The sequence below is a fragment of the Corvus kubaryi genome, unplaced genomic scaffold (assembly GCF_017639235.1).
Source record: "Corvus kubaryi isolate FWS band 111438036 unplaced genomic scaffold, C.kubaryi_AGA036_p1.0 37354, whole genome shotgun sequence".
Taxonomy (NCBI): Eukaryota; Metazoa; Chordata; class Aves; order Passeriformes; family Corvidae; genus Corvus; species Corvus kubaryi.
This window is the reverse complement of record NW_024581116.1, coordinates 4010091-4029280: the sequence shown is the minus strand read 5'-3', so window position 1 is coordinate 4029280 and position 19190 is coordinate 4010091. Positions and strand designations below refer to the sequence as shown.

At 49.8% G+C, this 19190-nt stretch overlaps 1 protein-coding gene across 3 annotated transcripts in view; it reads left to right on the top strand.

Moving 5' to 3' along the window:
• The first annotated feature begins 6 nt into the window (after nucleotides 1-6).
• TNFRSF21 (TNF receptor superfamily member 21) overlaps nucleotides 7-19190 on the top strand; it is a 35763-nt gene continuing 16579 nt past the window's right edge. For 2 of the 3 annotated variants that reach the window (XM_042032843.1, XM_042032841.1), the window contains exons 1-3: nucleotides 7-93; nucleotides 5847-6501; nucleotides 8184-8681. In XM_042032843.1, the coding sequence (XP_041888777.1) occupies nucleotides 40-93; nucleotides 5847-6501; nucleotides 8184-8681 (1207 nt within the window). In that variant the 5' untranslated portion in view covers nucleotides 7-39. Of the gene's footprint in view, nucleotides 94-835; nucleotides 1144-5846; nucleotides 6502-8183; nucleotides 8682-19190 lie in introns of those variants that run through there. The other variant, XM_042032842.1, reaches the window with a different exon arrangement.

The following is a 19190-nucleotide window of genomic DNA, read 5'->3' as shown; positions in this document are numbered from 1 at the left end:
CACGGGCAGCGCCTCGCCCGCAGCCCCGGCCCCACCACCATGGGGGCCTCCGCGGCGAGCCGGAGCTCCGCCGGGTTCGCCGGCATCCTCGCGGTGAGTTGCGTGCGTGTGTGTGTGTGCGCGGAGCGAGGGGATCGGTCCGTGCCTGCGCCGCCCGCGCAGCATCCGCGTGTCCGCGGCGTGGGTGGGGATGTGCTGCAGTGCGGGGCTGCCCGCCCGCGCCTCCTGCCCGGCCTGGGGCAGCGTGGCAGGAGGGGCGGGTGCTCGGCTGTCCTGCTGGCCCCGCTCCGCGCGCTGGGGGCTGTGCGGGGCGCCGCTGCGCCCTCCCCGGGGGTGCTGCCCGCCCCAGCCTCGCAGTCCCGGGTCCTGGTAGGTGACGCCGGCTGGGTGCGATATTCCCTGCGATGTCCATGCTCCCCATGCCTATGTTAGCGCAGGCGGCGGCGGCATCCCCCAGCCAGGGATGTGCCGCACAGCCAGAGCTGAGCGGGTCCTTGTTCTGCTCTCTGCGCTGCTCCTGAAGCTCGGCACTGGACAGGGATCCATCCATCCATCCATCCATCCATCCATCCATCCATCCATCCATCCCCCTCCGCAGCTGCTTTTCTTGCCTCCCTTTGGACAGGCAGTAAACCTCCCCGCTGCGAATGGCAGGCGGCTGCCCTGACTTATCACGGAAATGTTTTCCGGGAGCTTTATCTCCCCATTTACTTTCCCGGGTAGGGCACTTCCCAATCAGCGCTTTAGGGCTACATCCCGTCTGTTTGGGGAGAGACAGTAATTCGGTGTGTCAGGCAGACGCCGCAGCTGCTGCGGCTGGGTTGTGTAACCGAGGAGAGCACTTGCTGTTAAACTCAAGGTGGATCTGAGCAAGCTGGCGCTGGCTCGACAGGAATCCGAGTAAACAACAAATAATCTAAAGCTGGAAGGGCATTAGCCGGGAAACAGCCTCGTTGTTCTGAAGGCGAAGGGGAACTTGGCGCAGTGGCGGAGCAGACGGGGTCCGTGCTCAGTGCTGGCTGTGCACTCCCGAATGCTGGATTCCCGCTGGGAGAAGCGAGCCCGCAGAAGCCAGTGCTGCTGCTGGAAGATGAGATGCTGATGGGGAGCTTGAGATATGCAGCTCCAGCCGGGATCCTGGAGGTCAGTTGGGAATGGTGGGTGTAGAGGAAAGAGGTGGGAAAAAGTAGTGATATAGAGGTGTGGGGAGATACAGCAGCAATTTTGGGGCATGAAGAGAGACTCTGAGCAAATACATAAGTGTGTTACTTGTGCATGTGTGTTCTCGCACCTGTATGTGTGTGATCATACAAGGAAGCAAGGCAAAATTCCCATTTGCTTGTGAGGTGGCAAGGATCCTCCCGGGGTTTTCATCTGATACCTTCAACATTTTGGGAATCTCCCTTTGGTCACACAAGAAGTTAATGTCTTCCCAGCCTGGGGGAAGTTTGTGCGAGGGAGTATGTTCAAATTGATAGCTGCTGGGTCTTTCACTAGTGCAGCAAACCCAAATCTGCCTGGCTGCTGGGTTTTGGAGCAGTAGCAGCTTGGCAGCCGTTGTGTGGGGCTGGTATTGGCTGTGATTTCATTTGCTTGGTGGATTTTTTGGGACCCCACTGACTGCTGCAAGGTGGTTTCCACTATCTCCCCCATTGTCCTTGCCTGGGACCAGCGCAACATCACCATACTTCAATTTGGGGCTTTTGGAAATCTGGGGGATTCCATCTGTTCGGAGCAAAACCGTGGCTGCGGGGGATGCTTCTGAGCTCTGGTCTGCGCTGGCTGCAGGGTTGGCTGCTGGGTTTTCCGTCATGGGGACCAGATGTTGTGCTGCTGCTGTTCTGGCTTGTTCGTCTCCCTGTGTTTCACTCTTGAGATGGAGTAAAGGAACTGCTGAGCAGTGAGTCCTGAGCTCTCGAGATTTCACAAACCCCGAAGCAGCTGAAATAGCTGGTCATGTTGCAAGAAGCAGAAACTTGCCTTGCTCTTCAGTACTTTCCTCACAGGCAACTTTTTTCGGACTAAGTAATTTGATCCTTTTTACAGTGATCGGGGCAGGACGTTTGCTCCTCCTGTCCGCCAAGTTACCGTAAAACTTCCAGACCAGTTTATTTGTCTTTCTGGTGTTTTTATATATTTCTTTTACTTTAATGTTGCAAGCACTTTCCCATTATTGTCGGCAAAGGATACAGCTGACCTCCGGGAAGGGCGGCAGGCAGTGCAGCTCCTCCCCAACCTGTGCCAAGGCATTGCCACAGAGCCAGCTGCCATTTCTACCAAATTCTGCTGGTTTTGCTTGGAAACCATTCCCAGAGTATCAGTTTATCACTGTGGGTCCCTGCTCACTTGCAGGTCTCTGCTCCTGCTCTTCTCTACCAGGATCAAGTGCCCTGTGTTTAGCTGCTGTTTGTGTTAGGGGTTTTTTTTTTATTTCATTTATTTTTTAATTTTTACTTTAGTTTTAGGTTTATTGCTATGTCCCCACAGGGCTGGCAGCAGGGCAGCCCTATACACAACCTGAGATTATGACAATCTTGGTGTCGCAGCATTTTAGGGCACAAATTCCAGGACAGAAAGTTGATTCACCAACTTTCTGCTGGTGTTTTGACTCACTGTGCAGGTTTGGGTCCCTGAATGAGATGCAGTATTCATAGAATCATAGAATGGCTTTGGGTTGGAGGGGACCTTAAGGATCATCTAGTTCCAACACCCCTGCCATGGGCAGGAATGCCAGCCACAGGTTTCTCAGGTGTTTGCAGCTGCATCCTCTGTGCACATGCCAAGGTAGTTTGTGGCCCCCTAAGAGCTGTTTGCTGTGCAGATTGCCTGTCCGGTCTCCCTGCAGCACAGTTATTGAAAAAGGGTGATGGGAGTACAGCACACAGACTGACTGAGATGGGGTCATCGGGCTGGGTGGTGCTGAGGTGGGTCGTGCCCACACCAGCTGTGGGGTGCTGCTGCCTCAAAGGTTTGTGTGCAGCTGAATGTGAAGGTCCCCTTGTTTGAATATTTCCTGGTGTGGGGAGGTCAGAATGATGGTGTCCCCCAGCCTGATCTGATTTCCCCACACCATAAAGCCTTCATGTGCTGAAACAGGTGAAGGTGGCTGGGAGGTGCCTTTGCCCGTGTGGTGCAGGGTCCTGGTGCTGAGTTGGGATGCTCTTTGGGCTTGCAGCCACACTGTCCTGCTTAACCCTTGTGGAAAGGGACCCCTGTCCCATTAAAAACCCTTCTTTGTTTCTGCATTGGGCATGGAGAGCATCATTGAAACTGCTGAAACCAAATCTGTTATTTAGTGTTGTCTTGAACCAGTTGTGGTTTTTCCTGTGTTTTTTTGCTACCCTGTACACTTCCTTTGGTACCAGAGTAATGAAATGAAGTGCAGTGGCTCAGCAGAGCTCGCTTCATTACTTGATTGCTTTTTCTCCTGGAACTGGGAGTGTCAGCCAGAAAGGTCCAGGTCTGCGTGCTGCTGGGGAGCCCTGAGGGTGAGGGACCAAGCTGGCAGACACCCGTTTTTGCTGAAGATGTCCTTCTGCTTCTGGACTTCTCTTTCAGAGATCTGAGTGCTGCACAACCTGAGTAGTTGGATTATTTTAGGGACCAGAAATGCCAGTCTGAATAAATAGCAGATGCTCAATGCTGCTTAGCCATCCCCCACTGGAACTCGCTGTTCTCCCTAAGCTTGGAAGTGCATGTGCAGCTTAAGATCTTGAGATGTTCAAAAATACCAGCACTGCTTTTCTTGAGATAGGGTTTAAAAAAAAACCTCAAAAAAGCCAACTCAAACCTAGTGCTATTACAGACTTTAGTTACCCAGGCAAGGGATGGGAAGATGCTGGAAGATGGGAAGAACAGGGAGAACAGGAGGGAACCTGTAGCACATGCTTATAGTGAGGCTGTCCATGGGTTTCCTGAGGTCTGGCTTGATGCAGAGGGAGAAATTAGGATCTGAGACAGCAGCACACGGCTCACTCTCAGTGAGGCAAGAGAGCCACTGCCTGTCCTGCCTCTCCATCACCCTGTCCTGCTCAGCGCTGGCACGGGAGGAGGGTGAGTAACACAGGTGACCCCTCCTGCCACCTTAAGTGGCCAGTTTGCTAATACAGGGATGCGTCAGGGAGATTACAGGGGAGGGTGGCAGGTTTGCTTAGAGCCAGCTAAGCACTTTGTTAAATCATGTCTTAGGGGAGGGGAAAAGTAAAATGCATCCTGTAAGCCCTTGCTGCCTGCCAGGGCAGCCCCGCTTTTTAATTTGATGTGCCGTAATTAGTCTGGCCGCTGCAGGATCCTCGTCAGCTCCTGCGGGCTTGCCCGCTTCTGCCTGCTCTGTAATTGCTGCTTCAGGGGGAGAAAACTAACTAACTAAAAAAAAATTTTAAAAGTGAAGTGTTTTGTACAAATCCCAAGCCGTAAATTATTTAGCAGGTGAAACAAAAATTTGCTATATGTTTCCAGGAAGCAAGAGACTGCACCAAAAATGACGCGGTGCAGCTTGTGGCTCTGCTGCGATGTGCCTTCTGCAGAGTCATGTCGTTGGGAGCCCTTTTTATTTTTTTTTTTTTTTTCCTTCTGAATATTTTCTTGCTGGCTGATAGCCCAGAATAGGTAGCAGAGCAAGAGGCGAGGGATTGTATAACACAGCCAAGTGATTTATGTGCTTGGCTCTGTAGCTGAGTAGTGTTAGGGTCTCTGGTCTTTTCACCTTCACTGTAGAAAATGTTTGAAAATTCTGGGTAATGCTGACTTGTTCCCTCTCTCCCTCTGAACTTAGCCTGTGGCTGTTTGGAAATGTGTTTCCTATTGCTTTGTATGCTGTCTGAGGTTGTGTCAGTCTTTCTTTTGATATGTCTTTTGTTCTTGGTGACTTATCTTCGCTGCCATAACTGACATTAAATCCATGGACCAGAGATCCTCTGGAGGAAGCAGAGATACTTCTTGGTAGATGGAGCTTCTCTTGGTGATGGAGCAGCATTGTTGCAAAGGAGTTAAGGAAATAAAGCTTTGGGATTGGAAGTCAGTAGAGATAGATGGATTTATAGCAAAGCCCAGTTTCCAGTTCAGTGTCTAAAAACTGGTGTCCTTTTACCTGTGTCTGATGCAATGAGGAGCTGAGTTACAGCAGAGTTCTTTGAAGAGTGTGAAAATAGCACCGGGTTTTCTCTCCTGTTGCTAATGCAGCTGGTTTAGAGTAGGTTCAGATGTGGTTGGAGGCTCAAAGCAGAACATCCCTTGCGGTCTCGCCAAACCCAACACTTGCACTGAGCCATAAAAAATCATGGAAAGGCAGAGGAGCTGAGAAATAGTCCAGAAACAGCCGCTAGCCTGGATTTCATCCTTGTTTGTGTTACTCAGAAAGGTAACTATTTGAACAAGTGCAGATGAACAAATAGAGAAGGAAAGTTTTACAGGTCAAAGCTGCCATCTGCATGTTTTTTTTGTCTTGTCGGTGAGTGCCTGCCTCGTGCTGGAGCCTCTCAGCCTTGAAATGCAAAGCTGGTCTGAATTCTCCTGGGGTGGCCAGGTAGCACGTACTGCTGAAACACAATTAGCAGTATTTACCACCCTGGCAGGGTTGCAGTGTAAATGATGCTTAGTTTCACTGAGAAGCGTGGTGTCAAATTTAAGCAATTATAATCATAGCTGGGGAGGTGTCTGGAGAGCCTGCTGCCACCTGCACCGGTTCCATTCCACTCCAGCCTTGCTGAGGTCCCTCCCATGGGCATAGTAACTTGTCCATGGTCCCACAGCACTGGCACATCCCTTGTGATCCTACAAGGGGTCGTTGGCAGAGAGGGCTCTGTTTGCATGCTGTTGTTGGCTGATACCTCCTGTTTGTCTTCCAGCTGCTCATGCTCCTTGGCACCGCTGATGGTCAGTCGAAGCTGACCTCTGAGCAGAATGCCATCAGCCTCTCCCCTGGCAAGTACCGCCACCTCGACCGTGCCACCAACGAAGAGCTGACCTGTGACAAATGTCCTGCAGGAACCTACGTGTCTAAGCATTGTACGAAGAGTACCCTAAGAGAGTGTAGCCCCTGTCCAGATGGGACCTTTACCAAGCATGAGAATGGCATAGAGCGGTGCCACCCTTGTAGGAAACCCTGTGAACTGCCAATGATTGAGAAAACTCATTGTACTGCCTTGACTGACCGCGAGTGCACTTGCCTGTCTGGTACGTTTCAGACGAACGATACCTGCGTCCCTTACACGGTGTGCCCGGTCGGCTGGGGCGTCCGCAAGAAAGGAACCGAGACTGAAGATGTCAGGTGCAAGCCGTGCCCTCGTGGTACCTTTTCTGATGTGCCTTCTAGTGTGATGAAGTGCAAACCCTACACTGACTGCTTTGGGAAAAACATGGTGGTCATCAAGCCGGGGACGAAGGAGAGTGACAACATCTGTGGTTCTCCAGCGTCCCTTCCGAACACGGCTTTGACTTCATCAAGCACCGAAGCGGGTGAGCAGCCCTATGAAGTTCCACCAACTGCTGATCTTCCCAAAGGTAATGTCCACCACTGAAACACAGGTGTGGTTTTGATGGAGGGATTGTGTTCCTTCCTTGGTCAGGGTTGGTGTTAAGCTGTTAAAAACAACCTGGTCTAAAGGTGGTACTACTGCTTCATGGCATCGGGTTGCCCTCACTTGTGTTAAACCACATTTAGTAACATTTTCACTAAGACTGAAGTCCTGATTGGACTTCTGGCTGTCGTGCTGTTTGGGCTGAAAGGACATGACTTTCCTCAGCCTCTTTTCCCACCTCTGTGATGTGCTGGCACAAGTCTTTGTGCAGTTGTGGTGAACCTGGGTTGGGATGCAGCAGGAAAACCCCTGCTATGGTCTCCCTGCAGCAGGGAGATTCCTCCTCTGATGGATTCACTGCTTTTGTGCCTGTGCTTTCCTTGCTGCCTTTCACTCTGTACTGTGTCACAGTATTGGTTGAATGGGAACCATTGCTGTAACAGCCCTGCAGGAGCCTGGGCTGTCCTGTAACTTTTTTCCTTCAATCTCTTAAAACTACTATATGGAATTTCCCCTTCTCTTGCTTAATTGGAAGTGGCTCATCATCACAGCCTTTATGGTGATGCCTTAGCTGTGTCTGGTTTCAGGGGTGCTGTAGGACTCCACTTGAGGTGGTATTCTGCACTCCCTGGAAAGCAGCTTCCCTGCAGTGTCTCAGATGAGGCGTTTTAATTTAAAAATGCAACTTTTGATGACCTCAACAGCTGAGTTGGTAAATACAATAGCAGGGAAGTGTTGACAGTCATACGCTTCCAGTGCTTCACCTCTGTTAAGTCTCAAAGCTTGCCCTAGTGTTGGTATCACTGGGAGTGTACAGGAGGGTGTTTCCTGAACTTTGCAATCAACCGTCGACAGTTACGTAGAAGTTTTCACTGTTTGTGTCCTGGTTAGGGTGTTTAGGGTAACCAAGCTGGGGGCAAAACCAGGTTCGGACAAATACACCCACTCTGTCTCAGCTGTGATGAGACACAATCTTCAAAAGATGACTTTTTAAAATAATCCATAGTTTTTGTCACAACAGCCCTTCTTCCACTTCTCGGCAGGCTTTGGCTCGTATTTCATGTCTGGCTGGGACCTGCGAGGTGCTGGTTGATAAGGAAACTCAATAAAGATGGAAGATAGCTCTTGGGAGGAAGTTTGGTTGCTTCAGAGACCTATTTTATAGTTGATTCACCTGCAGTTGCTTGCAGGGCTGATAAAAAAATGTTTGTGTTTCCTTAACAAACCCAGTAGAGAGATACTAAGCCTACAAATTGCCAGTATTTTTGTACTTTTAGTCCAAACATGAAATTCCACAAATGAGTTAAAACCAGTGTTCATAAACCTAAGAAAGTAAAAACAACTTGCTCAAAGTTGTTGGTTTTCTGATAAATGCTGAATGTGGGACAAACACAGACTGACAACATGCCTTAAATAACTCATTTTTTGTAATAAGCTGCCTCTGGCCTTAACCAGCAAGGGTCAGTTTTACCTTGAAGCTCCCTCTGTAACTGTACCCATCTGTTCCCAGAGGCAAACCTCAACTTCACCTCTACTCTTTCTCACTGCCTGGCGTTGGGTTTCTGTCTGCTGGCCAAGCCGATGCTCAGGCAGGTCTTAGCCCGTGATGTGATGCCATATCGCATCTCTGGGGCCGTGACACTCAACTCTCTTCTCCTCCCGCAGGTCTGAACTCTTCAGTTCCCGATTTTGTCCCCTCTCCAGCGCCGCGCGCGTCCAGCAGCATGGTGGAGCGGGCACGGTACTACAACGAGACCTCAGCCAACGAGACGGACGGCATCGGCGGGACCCTCATGGGCTCCGGCACCACCAGTCAGGCCCAGAGCTACCGGCACAAGCAGACCAGCCAGGCGCTGGAGAAGCAGCCATCCCTGGAGATGATGGGGGGCGAGAAGCCCAGCGTCCCATACAGGCCCCCCCGGCGAGGCTCTCAGAACATCCACCAGCACTTCGACATCAATGAGCACTTGCCGTGGATGATCGTCCTCTTCCTGCTGCTGGTCCTGGTGGTGATCGTGGTCTGCAGCGTCAGAAAGAGCTCACGGACTCTGAAGAAGGGACCCCGGCAAGATCCCAGTGCCATTGTGGAAAAAGCTATTATGAAAAAGTCCACCACCCCCACACAGAACAGGGAGAAGTGGATCTATTACTGCAACGGGCACGGTGAGCAGTAGAGACTGTGGTATCCTCTCCACTCCAGCCCAGGGCTGTGCAGGGGCTGCCCCCACAGCCAGTGACTAGTGGCTTTCCTCATTTGGTGGGTCTTGTAGTGAGGACAAAGCCCATTTATGGTTTCTCAGATGTTTCTTCATCCTTGGCTTCTCCTTCCAGTTCCCGTGGTGTGTCCCTGCTCCTGAAGGAAGGGTTAATGGAGGGAGTGTCACCTGCTCGCTCCAGCTTCTCCTCACCCAGCTTCTCCAGCTTCTACCCTCTTCCGTTGGTGACTGATTTTGAATGAAGGCACCTTTTGTTTTTCCCTCTTCCCTTTCCACTTTTCTTCTGTTTCACATGGTCCTTATTTTCCCAGTGATTCAGGCATGGATCTGGTTGTCTTTCATGTTGTCCTTTATCCCCTCACCCCTGTCTGTTTCTGGAAGGCTGAGTCATCCCCCACCTCTTGGCACTGCCTCAATTTCAGTTCTTAGCCCTAAATCCCAACTGCTGGCTTGTGTCCCAAGCCCTTTGCTCGCACTGGAGCCAGAAAGGTTATCCTTAAAGGCTGAGTCGTGGATGTGTACAGCTCCACGAGTGTCATCAGGTCTGCCTGGACTCTCTTTTTGGTAGTGTATCCTATTGATTTAGTGGATGATTTGCTGTCAGCTTTCTGATGAGACTTTAAAGATGACATACTGTGATCTTCAAGCTGAAATTTGTAAAAATCAGTCATAAACTAATGGTGTCGTGACTGTGAGCACCAAGCAGCCATGATCTCCCTAGTGGGATGCGCAGTTCTTCCTGTGCAAAGCCCCCATGGCAATTTTGGCCCTCGCGTATCCTGTGTAGAGTGACGAGTCCTTACTTGGGGTTGACCTTGCTCAACCTTAAACATCCGTTCACAGTTAACCTTTAGAAAAGCACATTTAACAAGGGGGGGCAAACAAAGAATGGATTGAACAAAGATTGAAAGGTTTAAGAGAGATCAGTCCTTGATGAAAGTCATCCTTGAGTGCTCAAGTACAAAGAAAGAAGGTTTTGAATAGGGCGTCTTCTGTACTGTACTCTCTTCACCTTCCTGCTGATTAATAGACCTACACTTTGTTTGCCCTCATTAATTCATTTATCCAACCAGTAAGGTCTTGTTGGAAGTGGTTTTCTGCCTTCTCTTATATTTGTGTTGCTTATCAGTTTGCTTTTAACTCTTTTGTGTTCTTGGGCTGCAGTTTCTTAAACTTTTTCCCATAACCCCTGCACTCCATTGTCCCTAAAATCTGTGGCACCCAAAGCATGGTCTGCGAGACCGTGGTGAGTGATCTGCAGTGGAGTTGCAGAACCTTATTAGACATCCTTGTTTGTGAGCACTACCAGGAATACGTGGGTTTGGCCATGATTCATAGGTCAAAAACGAGTGGTAGTAACCCTTTCCCCCAAGACTTTAATTAGCAGTTGGTTAATTTCTGATGATTTTCTGTTTCTTGAAACACCCGAGAGCAGGGCAGTTTGTACCAGACAGGGAATGCTTGAGTGCAGGGACCAGACCATGCTGCTTTCAGCAAGTGCAGTTCTGGATTCTATCCTGGCATTTCAGACCATGCTGAAGTGCCCGTGCTGCCTTCTGGAAGCCACATTAGAGCTGCCTTTGTGGGCACTGCTGTGTGTTGGGTCACTAAGAATGATTCAGGTTAAAGAAACCACGTAGGTAAGAGAAGGTTCACGTGGAGAGCAATGACCTGTTTTAACCCCTTTAGATAAAACCTCACCTCCCAGATCTTGTCATCCTTTGGGGGACAGCATCATTCATGTGTCATCCTGTGCTTCCCAGGGTGAGTTGTTCCAGCCTTGTCTGTCACATTAACAGCTGCATCAATTTCGCAAGATCCTTAATAAGTTTTCCCTTTGTCTCAGGAAATAAGCTGGATGTAACAGCAAAACCACACTTAGGTGATAAACCATCTTGGTGTGATTGAACCTCTCTGATCTGGAGGTGAATGGCTCTGTTACTCCCAGTCATTCCTGCAACAGTCACGCAGGTTCCCTCTTGTCACGGGTGGCTTCGTGACTTCCTCCTGCCACTGAATGTCCTCAGATGAACTTTGTGCAATCAAGGCAGGCAAACAGGCACAAACCAATTAATGCTTTGTCTTGCTTTTAGTGCAAACCAAATCGTGTTGCGTTAGCTGGAAGAGCCTTGCTCATTAGCTCTTACTTGGTGATGCTACTCTGCCGTGTCAGAATGCAAATTATTCTCTTCTGCGGTGGTGCATAAATCCCTCTCTGCCTTTCCTGTTGAAACATCTGGCTCTTAAGGCTGTTTACTTGAAAGGAGAGGTGTAGTGCCATAAAGGAATTGACCTTTTATTTAATAACTGGCTGTACAGCTGAGACATTTTGTAGAGCTGCTGCATCATGGCTTAGCTTTCTACTGCTCCAGCAGTGTTTGTTCCCAAATCGTGCTTCATCCTGAAGCAGCATTTCAGACAGAGGTGAGTTTAGCCAGGAACAAACTTCAGGCTGTTGCAGAGGGGAAATCCTTCCCCTCCTGTGCTGCTGTGTGGGTCCCTCCATGGTAGGCAACCAGAGCAAAGCCTCCTGAGATGTGAGGACCACAGCTGCTCCCCAGGTTCAGGTGCTAGCCTGGTTTTTGGTTGTACTAGGAGTGTAGAGAACAATCAATTAGTGTGTGAACTATCTTTGTGGCTGGGGGTGCAGCCCCTGGGCTGGCTGCTGGCAGTGCACCCACATCTGTATGACCTCCATCCAGAGGCTGGCTGCCACACCAGCAAGGCGCTGGGGTGTGTTTATTGCCTGTTTATGTAGTTCTTGCAAACAGTCTACCCTTAGTTGTTCCTAGTTTACCATCTCCTCCCTCCTAATCCTTTCAGTCAACAGCTTTAACCTTTGAAAGGAAAGTTCGGGTCTGACGTAGGCACTGGAGCCTCTCCTCAGAGGAGCTGTGCTTGGGCTCCTGCCCTCACACTGGCAACCCCCCTGAACCTCCCGAGGCACCAGGTGGGCATCCAAGGCTTTGGCTCTTTGGGGTATTTTATTACTGATTGCTCCAAGGCCATGGGTGCTGGGTGAAGCGTGGTCAGGGTGGCACTAGCACTGCTCAGTGCTGGAGTAAAGACATGGCACTGTGGTTGGGCTCCTTACCAAAAGAGGAGGGGTTTAGGGTGGAAGCAGGGGCTCAAATTCTTACCAAGTTCCTGAAGGGACTTGATTCCTGAATTGTTTAAATAATTGAGATAGGTGTGTGATCCTGATGAGCAGTTGTTGTCAGGAGGAGGTTCACTTGTCCTCATCTCCCCCCGAGCTGGTATCTGTGCCCTATCCTCTCTCTGGTCATAATACATATCTTAAATAACTGCCCAAACATAAAAATAGAAGTAGCTTGGGAGGCTGGTGTTAAAACTAGACCCATGTCCTTAGCATGGATATGTTCCAGCCAAGGCAGCAAATGCCTGTGCTTCTCACTGGATTAAATGGTTCAGAGGTCTGGGAAGAGCTTGCAATGACTAATGGCCTGAATTAGCAGCCAGCCTACCTCCACGTCTGTCCTCATGTCCATCCTCAGAACGGGGGCTGTCCAGAGAGATTGAGAAGGTAGAACAGTGTGCCTGTGTGGTTGGAGAAGCTGGACCTCTTGCTGCCTCAGCTGGCTCTTACTTTGCAGCCCTGCAGATAGGAATCCAACAGTTGTCAGTTTGTCAAAGTTTTCCTGAGAAATTATCCATGTGGTGCCTAAGTGACGTAGGGGCAGGGCTGATAGGGCTCTGTGGTTTAACCTTGTATGACTTCTTTCTTTTAGAAGATCAAGGATGGCCTACACACTGGGCTCATGCCTTTATTTTAGCAAATACCCATTTCCTTTCTTCAGACATTTCCAGAGGTGAGGAAATGAGCTTGCAGAAACCTTTCAGTAAAAGCTGAGAATTGGAGCCTGTCTCTCAAATGCCTTGGAAATGCCAGATTTGCCATCAGTCTATGCCAAACATGAAGATGGGCTTGAATTCTTTCTGCAGAAATTGCTGATACTGTTGCCTTTGGCTTTCATCCATTTAGTAGCAGAGGATGAAAGACAAAGACTGCAAAATGTTAGGGTAAAACCTGTGTATAGGAAGCAGCTGTCTGAGATGTTACGCCGGGAGGCAAGAAAAGAGTTTGGTGGTTTTTGTTTTTTGGAGTCGAAAGACTGAAGAACAGATCTTGGCAGCACTGGCCTGGCATGAGATGCCACTTCCCTTTTATTTTTCTTCAAGTCTTGTAATTGCACATTATTGCAGTGGGTGGTAAGAGCAAAGCCAGGAAGCCTCTGGTTAAATAGTCAGAGAAATTAACTGTTCTGCAAAAGCCGTTTGCAGCTGGGGTGGAGCCGAGGCTTGACTGCATGTAGAAGAGCATGTGCTAAAAATGGGAGAAAATCAAAGTGGGGAATAGAGACATGATGCTGGAGAGATGGGCAGTGTTGGGATTTGGGGGTCCTGGTTGGTCAGTTGTCAGCACATTGGAAGCCGGGATCTTCTTGGTGGGCAATTTGTAGGGAGTAGTCCTTGGCTTTCATCCTGGTTGCTGACGGACCAGGGCTAGGCTTGAGCTTGGTCTGCTCCCAAGGAAGTCAGTGAGGGTGTTGAAAGGGGACCACATCTTGTACCTCAGAGAGCTGCAGCTCCAAAGCATCCCCATGTGGATATAACCCGTGGGGGTGTGGGAACGGCTGGGCCATTGCAGGCTGGTCCTCAAATGGAATCAGGTACTCATTTATGGTTAGTTGGAAGATGCTTATTGGAGTAAAACTACATGATTCTTTTCAAGAGACAGCACATTAATGTTATGTGTGGGCTTTTAAGTCAATCTTTTCTAGAGATCCGTCACCTAATGAAGGGAAGCAAGTGCATGGAAACAATCCAGCTGAGGGTGTTATTCCTCAGGCCTATTTAACTGCTACTCTGAATAAGGAAACTGCTGCAGGCTTGGCACTTGCAGGTCTATGGGGTGACTCTGGATGCTGTTTTAGGACCCTTCCTTAGTGCTTGTGTGGGTAAATGAGATGAAAGCCTCTTACTGTAATGGTTTTGTTTGGTAGACGTAGTTTTCCCTGTGATCAGCTCCTGAACAGGTCCCTGCTGGTGTCAGGAGCATCATGCTGGGAGGCCCAGTGAGGATGGGGGAGCTGCTGTGGAAACACACCCCTGGGAACTCCTCTGCACCTCTGCAGAGCATGAGGAGGAGCGATGGGGTTAAAAGCTGTGGTTAAAAAGCTCAAACTGTGGTGGCCTCGAGGTTTTGTGCCCAGGCCACAGGTGGGGCAGAGATGCCCAGAGCATCTCAGGAGGGCAGGTGTGCCCATTGCTGCTGACATAATTTGGTAATTGCAGCTATGCCTGGAGAGGAGCAGCCCTGGGCTTGTGTGCAAACCCTAATACGGCTCTGGCAGGCAGAGCATGAGATGAGGGATTGATTTCTGTCTTCCTGCCAAAACAGAGAGGCAGAAGGTGTTGTGTTTGTTTTTGTTTTTCAAAGCAGTCTCTCCTCTGGCATCTGCAGCTTGATGATGTGGAGATCACTGCTGGTCCTCTGATGACAGCCTGTCCACCTCCACAGGGTGAGACCTGGGCAGAAGGGGAGGTGGTTAAATTGGAAGAGGCAGGAATGTACCAGGTACCACAAGGAGTATGGATGCTCCCTCACTGGAGCTTGTTCTGCTGCATTTCGTGCTGTGTTTGCTCCTACATGGGCACAGTGCTCTGCTTCGGGTGGGATGGAGCAACTCTTCATCTGCAGTACAAACCTCTGGCATGGGAATGTTGGGGTGGCATCTGACAAGTTCAGAACACTGTCTTCCTCAAAACACCCAATGTAAAACATTGTTCAGGTTTGCCCAAAAATCATCTTGTCCTTTTGGGAAGCTATGTGATTTCCAGAGGGCATGTGCAAGAGCTGACCAGGGCTTCATGATGAAAGGGAGCCTTGGAAAGTGCAAACGTGGGAAGCTGCTGTTCTGCTTAGAGAAGAAGAAACCTAATCATGTGCAGGTTTTATCATCTCCTGTTCCTCAGCCTTATTGTGTTAGCACTAAAGACTGGTGCTAGATCACTTTTTAATGTGTGTTGCTACACGAGCCGTCTATCTGCAGCATGCACAGGGCTGTGGGGAGCTGCCCTGGGAAGCTGGAACATTTGCTCCCAAATCTGCTTCAGAAAAGGAGAGAAAACCCAAATTATCCCATGGTCACAATTCCTGGGTGGCCCCTGTATTAATTTAATGAGGGATTGGGATTTGTGCCTGCCCATTAAGGTGTAGGGCTGAGCATGAGAGGCAGGGCAGCTCTGCAGGAGAGGAGGATTGTCCTTGCAGAAAACTGCTCTGAGCCCAGGGTGTTTTTGCCAAAAACCCGACACCATTTCCAGTGCCGGAGGGGACTGTGATTTCACACATCAGTGAGGCTCTCACACATCACTCCTCGAATAACGAGGTTGATTTTTTTGTTGTTTTTTCCTTGCTCTCCAAGACTGGGAGAAAAAAAAATGCAGGAGGTGAATTTAATCCTCGGGTTGGCATCTGTGGGTGTCTGGATATTTATATGGCTCTGGCTGTGGCAGTGTGTGTGCTCAGGGTTACCAGCTGTCCCAGAGGGTTATAATGAAGATTAACTCTGCAAAAGCCATTTAAAATTTAATAATTGCATAAAATACTTATGCTGGCCATTCTCATGCAAACGAAAGCAAGAGCAAGTCCACTCTGTGGGTCCCTGATGTAACATCCTGTGGTGGTGGGCAGAAGCTCAGATGGGTCCCAGGAGGGTTGGACCAAGGTGCTGTTACAGGGGTGACTTCCACATAATGTATTGGGAAAGGAGGTCTTGTGCTGATTCTCAAGTTCCCAGGTTGGAAACATGTCCATAACTGCATGTGGCTGATCACAGACCTCTCTCCACTGCCTGGTTTGGTTATTTTCCGGACAGCTTGTAGGAAATGATTGTTAGAAGTCCCCTTCTGCCTTGCACGATTTTAGGTTTTGCCTTTAAAAAAAAAAACAAAAACAAACTCCAAACATACCATTTTGTGGTTTGTTGCCCAAACAGCTCTTGCTAAGGATATGAATCACTGGCTCCTGAGAAGGTCTGATAGCAGCCCTCTACTCCATGGTTGGGAAAACTACCCTATCACTAAAAAGTCTTTGTGAGTGTGTCCTTTCTTTCTGTCTGACCAAGGTTCTTGTTAGTCATGGAAAGGTTTGGGCTGGAAGGGACCTCCAGAGATCAGGTGGTTCCTACCCCCCTGCTGTGGGCAGGGATGCCAACCCCTAGACCATGTTGCTCAGACCCCATCCGACCTGGCCTTGAACCTGCCCAGGGGTGGGGCAGCCACAGCTTCTCTGGGCAGCCTGTGCCAGGGCCTCACCACCCTCACAGGGAAGAATTTCTTCTGAATCTCCGATCTAACCCTTCCTTCTTTCAGTTTTAGGCCATTCCTTCTTTCCTCCTTGTCCTGTCACTACACACCCATGTTCAAGGTCCCTCTCCAGCTACTGGCAGGCTGCAGTAAGGTCACCCTGGAGCCTTTTCTTCTCTAGACTGAACAAATGCTCTTCTTAGGAAAGGTGCTTCTCTGACAATTCTCTGACAATTTTTGTGGCCTTCTCTGGACCTGATTTAAAGGTCCACATCCTTTTTATGTTAGGGACCCCAGAGCTGGACGCAGCACACCAGCACCTCCAAGTCCTTGGCAGAGCTGCTCTCAGCCCCTTCATCCTCCAGCCTGTGCCAATAACTGGTGATTGTCCTGACCCAGGTGCAGGACCTGGCACATCTTCAAACTTCCTCATTTAGGACCTGAAGTGTATTTTGAGTGGCAGGGGGAGGAACTGAGTTTCCAATAACCTTCCCTTTTTGGCAGCGGTTGGTGGAATTTTTGCTTTTTGGAAAGGTGTGTTGTGCACTTGGGATTTCTGAGTCCTGGTTTGGCTGAGCTGTGGTATCTTGTCAGCTGGAGAGTGGATGTGCTGCATCCTGGCTTGCTTGTACAGGCTCTCAGTGTGTGCTCAGACATAAAAATAGGCTGCTGTGGCTGTGTTTCACATGAGTCAGGAGGATATTTGGAGAAGGGAGGTGGGCTGAGCTCAGGAGCAGAGCTGGCTTTGCAGTGATTTGGAGCTTTTATCTGGGTGCAGGGGAGGGTTGGGCTGCATCACTGTGGTTTTTCTATCTGACTTATGTGTGCCCTTGGGCTGTGCTCTGTCTGTGGTGCTTCATCCAGCCTGCCTGTCACAGTCAGGATTTGTCACAGCATGTGGTGCACAGATTAATACTGCCCATCTCTGGAATACCTCTGTCAGCTTGTAGGTGGCGGAAGCTCCAGGTGCTCCGGCTCAGATTGATACTGAGGTGGTGGAGGTCAGTTCCCCCAGCTGTCATGAGTGAACTGGTGGGACCTGCCCCTGGTGATGAAGAGCTGGAGCATGGAGTCTCCTGAAATCCAGCCTTTCATGAAGCTGTCTCTGGAACCCTGGGCTGATGAGCTGCTCTCTCCATGAGACTGTGTATGCCATAGGTCCTGGGAGATCTCCTGAGCTTTCCTTCCCAGCTGTATAAGGCACCTATAAGACCTGAACTGATGTTGTGTTAATCCTTTTTTATGCCCTTTGTCCCTTCAGTACTAATGGGGTGAAAGGACACGTGGCTTGAGGGCTCTCTGAGCATGAGGTTTCCCCTTAAAGGTGGCATTTTCTTAAGGAGCACTCTTGTGAAAAACACCAAATGTTGTTTGACTTGAGCTCTGAGAACAAAAACAATGACATCTCATTTGTGAGAGGGTGGGGAGAGGAAGGAGCCTCAGCACCTCTGTGGCTGTGGTTTGAGCATCTGCTGCTAGGTGCTGAGGTGTCACCTTGGTGGGGCAGCTCTTCCTCTGCTCTCAAGTTTGCTTGAAGATGTGAAAAAATAATGGCAGAGAAGAGAAATGGTGCCTTGCAGGTGCTGTATGTGAGCGTGCCAGCACTGCTGGTCACAGTCCCACACCGCACTGGCTCCTTGCCCTGCTTGAGGCCAAATGATGCTGAAGAGCTGAAGAACTGGGTCTGTGTCCAACCTGCAAATAGCACGGCTTGGGAGACCAGTGAGGCTTGTCTAGAACAAGGCATTAAAGCTCAGCCAAGTCCCAAGTGCGTGTTTGATGACCACCTTGGTGACGTAGAAGGACTGATTGCTCTGTCTACATCAAACTATACTGCAGTGAGGCGGGGCACATCTGAAGGAGCAGGAAATGAGTGAGAAAAATCTTGAACCAGATTCAAAACAAGCAAGTGGAAGTCACTGAATAAACTGAAATCGTGTTTATGGGGAACATGAGACAGGTGAGCAGTGTCCAGAGAAGGGCAATGGAGCAGGTATGAAGGGGCTGGAGCTCAAGTCTGAGGAGGAGTGGCTGAGAGAGATAGGGGAGTTTAGCCTGGAGAAAAGGAGGCTCAGGGGGGATCTTATCCTTCTCTACAGCTGCCTGACAGAAGGTTGTAGAGAACTGGGGCCCTGCCTCTCCAGAAAAGTCCTCCCTTCAGCTCAGCATCTTTGTAGATGAGCTGGACTTTTCTTTGCTTGTGCCACTCTGGATGCATTTGTCCATTTCCAGACTTGTCTCCTTTTGTCCCAGTTTCGCCTGGCTGTAGGTGGGCCTGGTTGTGCTTGTGTTCCCATGTGTGTGCATACTCCCTTGGGCTTCTCACTGGCCTGTGCACAACATCTTGGCCTTGTCCTGGCGTGAAGGAGTGCTCATCACCACCTTAAAATAATAGGGGGCTACATGGTGTAGCCCAGCACAGCATTTAGAGACTTGCAGTGTTAAGATAATGGCAACTGAAATGCCACCTGCTCAGGTACCTGAGACACGTATGGATGTCCTGGATCCTTCAGATCTGTCCTTGCCTCTTCTGGGCTGACCATGGAAAACACAACTCAGCCAGATGCAGCTGTGGGCATTCCTCTTCAATTCCACTGTCTGAGGCATGAGCAGAGCTGGGTGATCAGTGGTGATGGTTCCTGACATCATGATGGAGGGGGGTGGTGGTGGTGTCTCCCACTTTAGCAGCAGGATGGTGACAGCTCTCCCAGGCTGTTCCTGTGGCCTGTGGTAAAAAGAAGGACGATTCAGACTGTGGCAAGCTTGGAGCAGCTTTAGCATAGCACCAATGTGGCTGTGACTAGCCTCACATGGGAAGCATGAAACGGGTGGGTTAAAGCACCATCTCTGCTGAGTTTGGCCATTTTACTTGGGATTGCTGCAGTCTGGGTGTCTTTGAGCACCATCTCCAGCCCTGGTGTGCAGTTGAGCGTGGTGGGAGCAGGTCCACATGGTTCAGGGAGAGGGAGAAGATCCAGGGCCTATGGTGGAGCTGTGATTTTTGCTCCACGCACTGTGGTAGGCACCTTCCCATCCCAACAGGATGCTCCAGCAGTCTTAGTGCTCAGCAAAGCAACTTGTAGGACTTCTGGAAACATGGAAGTAGTAGGATGGTAAGCTTATT